The sequence below is a fragment of the Rhincodon typus genome, chromosome 15 (assembly GCF_021869965.1).
Source record: "Rhincodon typus isolate 14 chromosome 15, sRhiTyp1.1, whole genome shotgun sequence".
Classification (NCBI taxonomy): domain Eukaryota; kingdom Metazoa; phylum Chordata; class Chondrichthyes; order Orectolobiformes; family Rhincodontidae; genus Rhincodon; species Rhincodon typus.
The window spans coordinates 3,305,581-3,308,190 of record NC_063346.1 but is presented as its reverse complement, the minus strand read 5'-3'; the positions used below and the strand labels follow the sequence as shown (position 1 = coordinate 3,308,190).

Genomic DNA, 2,610 nt, shown 5'->3' with positions numbered 1-2,610 from the left:
AGTGCGGCGCTCCCTCAGCACTGACCCTCCGACAGTGCCCACTCCCTTAGCACTGACACTTCAACAGTGTGACACTCCCTCAGCACTGACCCTCCGACAGTATGGCACTCCCTCAGCTCTGACCCTCTGACAGTGCGGCGCTTCCTCAGCACTGACCCTCTGACAGTGCGGCACTCCCTCAGCACTGACCCTCCGACAGTGCGGCACTCCCTCAGCACTGACCCTCCGACAGTGCGGCGCTCCCTCAGCACTGACCCTCCGACAGTGCCCACTCCCTTAGCACTGACACTTCAACAGTGTGACACTCCCTCAGCACTGACCCTCCGACAGTATGGCACTCCCTCAGCTCTGACCCTCTGACAGTGCGGCGCTCCCTCAGCACTGACCCTCTGACAGTGCTGCACTCCCTCAGCGCTGACCCTCAGGACCATATTGAAGTATGATTTTAGATTTTTGTTTCCAGGGTGTTCCTGGCGTGTTACCCTTTGACCTCCCACCGACCGCTCTTTGCTGGATGGATGATGTCAGTGTTATCAGCTGAGCTGTTATCATGCGCTCTCCTCTGGATATCATTCAAATGTTTAAATTTACTTTTCATTTCTTTACAGAAAATCATTTTACCCAACTGGAAAGCAGGAATAAACAGAACAAATTCAGGAGAAAATTAACCAGTTTATAAAACCCCTGGTAAGACATTTTTGATGATTATATTTTCTAGCTGGCTGTCAGTGTAGAAACATCTCCAGGATTGGCATTTGTCTCCGAGTAAACTCAACGTAACTTGCTCCTTATTAATTTCTTCATCGTCTTGTACACTGATTCAGAGGTGAATGTGGCTATGAGCATTTGATCTTTCTGACCAAGATATGAAATGAATCATCAGAAGCTGAAGCAAGTTGAGAGGTTCCTGTTTGGTTGATGAACATGTGGAATGCTGTAGGAGGGAGAATTCAAGGCATCAGTGAGTCTTTGTCCTGCCTAACCTGTCTGCATCCTTCGATATGATTGACCCTGTCAGTGTGTTGTCATCATGTCGCTGCATAATAATCCAGAGGCCAGTGCAGGTGCCCTGGGGATGTGGGATCAAATCCCACCACACACTTGGTGGAATTTCACCTGATGAAGGAAATCTGTTCCTGAAAGTGTACCTCAGTCATGGTGATCATGAAGCTATCACCAATTAACATAAAAACCCATCTGCTTCTCTTCCTTTTGGAAGGAAATCTTCTGGCCTATGTGTGAATCCAGACTCTCAGCTAACATCTGGACTGGCCCCGCAAGTTATTCTGTTCATGGGTAATTAGGGATGGGCAACAAATATGGCATTGCCAGAATGAAATTGCTGGTGGAACTACATCACCTGCCTCCTTTCTTATCTGTCATACCTTTCACTGTTTTGTCTGTTTGTCCCCACAGGATCTATGCTCAGCCACCTCTTATTTCCCTTATCTATGCATTATAGCTCAGTAAAGTTACTATAGACCCACTGTCTCAGAGAGAGATGACTGATGGTTGTTTAACCTGAAGGTCATCAAACCTCAGGCAAGAGGTCTAGAAGGAGAGTCCTTCATGGTAACCTCAGCCAGAGCAGGAATTGAACCCATGCTGTGGGTGTCCCTGCACACCACAAGCCATGTGTCCAACCAGCTGAGCTAACCAATTGCAACACAATGGTGTCTTTAAAAGAACACTTAGGTGTCTCATGTATACAGACAAATCCCCAACTCCAGCTCACCCCCAGCTCCCTCCGTTCTCTGTTCAGTTATGAACCTGCCTTTCCAACAGCTGCTGCTAGTGAAAGTAATTTCCTCCAATTACATACGGGGAAGAGAGAAGCTGCTGTTTTTGTTCCTCAGCACAAACGCTGCTTCCTCACCAAGGATCCAGCCCCTCACCCTGTCTCAGGCTGAATCAGACTGTGTGGGACCCTCTCATGGTCTCCCCCTCTCCATAACCTCCTCCGGCTTTACAACCAACTGTGCCTAACTCTGACGGTATTGCTCCTACTTTCAGTCAGAAGGTCAAAGGTATGGGGTTTAAAGATCAAGGTCCAATGTGTAAATTCCCTCATGACCCTGGGCCCCAACAGTATGCTTATTATCGCTTTGGGTCTTCTCCGTTTTTTTGTTGCAACATATTGTTCTGTGTAGTTTGGTGAGGAGAATGCAGACCTGATTTTTGATGAATACTTTGAGGATGTGAATGACTCTGACACACTGAAAGAGTGGTACCTCGACCTGTTTGGTGATGTGTTCATAACTATTCCAAATCTGAGAGCTGCTCAGTATTACAAAGGTGAGTGGATCTGTCAACCTCAGGAAATTACTGAGGCCTCAGTTAATATCAGTGCAGAGAATGCAAGACCTTCAATGTATACGCTTTATCAGGATCAAGAATACTGTACAATGGGAGAGAGTCCATAATGTATTGTAGGCATCTCTGTTGATTAGAGAGCCAGTTATTGTATCGTTACTGAGTAGATATGGATTGAGAGCACCGCTCCATGAGAACAGAGCAAGGTGATGAGATGGGCCTCCATGAATTATCACAATGGTACTGAACAGGAAGGGATTTGGGTCCATCAGGATTGTATACAGTGGGAGTGAACGG

General features: G+C 47.0%; 1 protein-coding gene across 1 annotated transcript in view; it reads left to right on the top strand.

Moving 5' to 3' along the window:
- LOC109927885 (carboxylesterase 5A-like) overlaps nt 1–2,610 on the top strand; it is a 39,449-nt gene that overhangs the window by 30,106 nt on the left and 6,733 nt on the right. Inside the window, 3 exon segments of the mRNA XM_048605942.1 lie at nt 609–643; nt 645–687; nt 2,151–2,295. Coding sequence (XP_048461899.1) covers nt 609–643; nt 645–687; nt 2,151–2,295 — 223 coding nt within the window.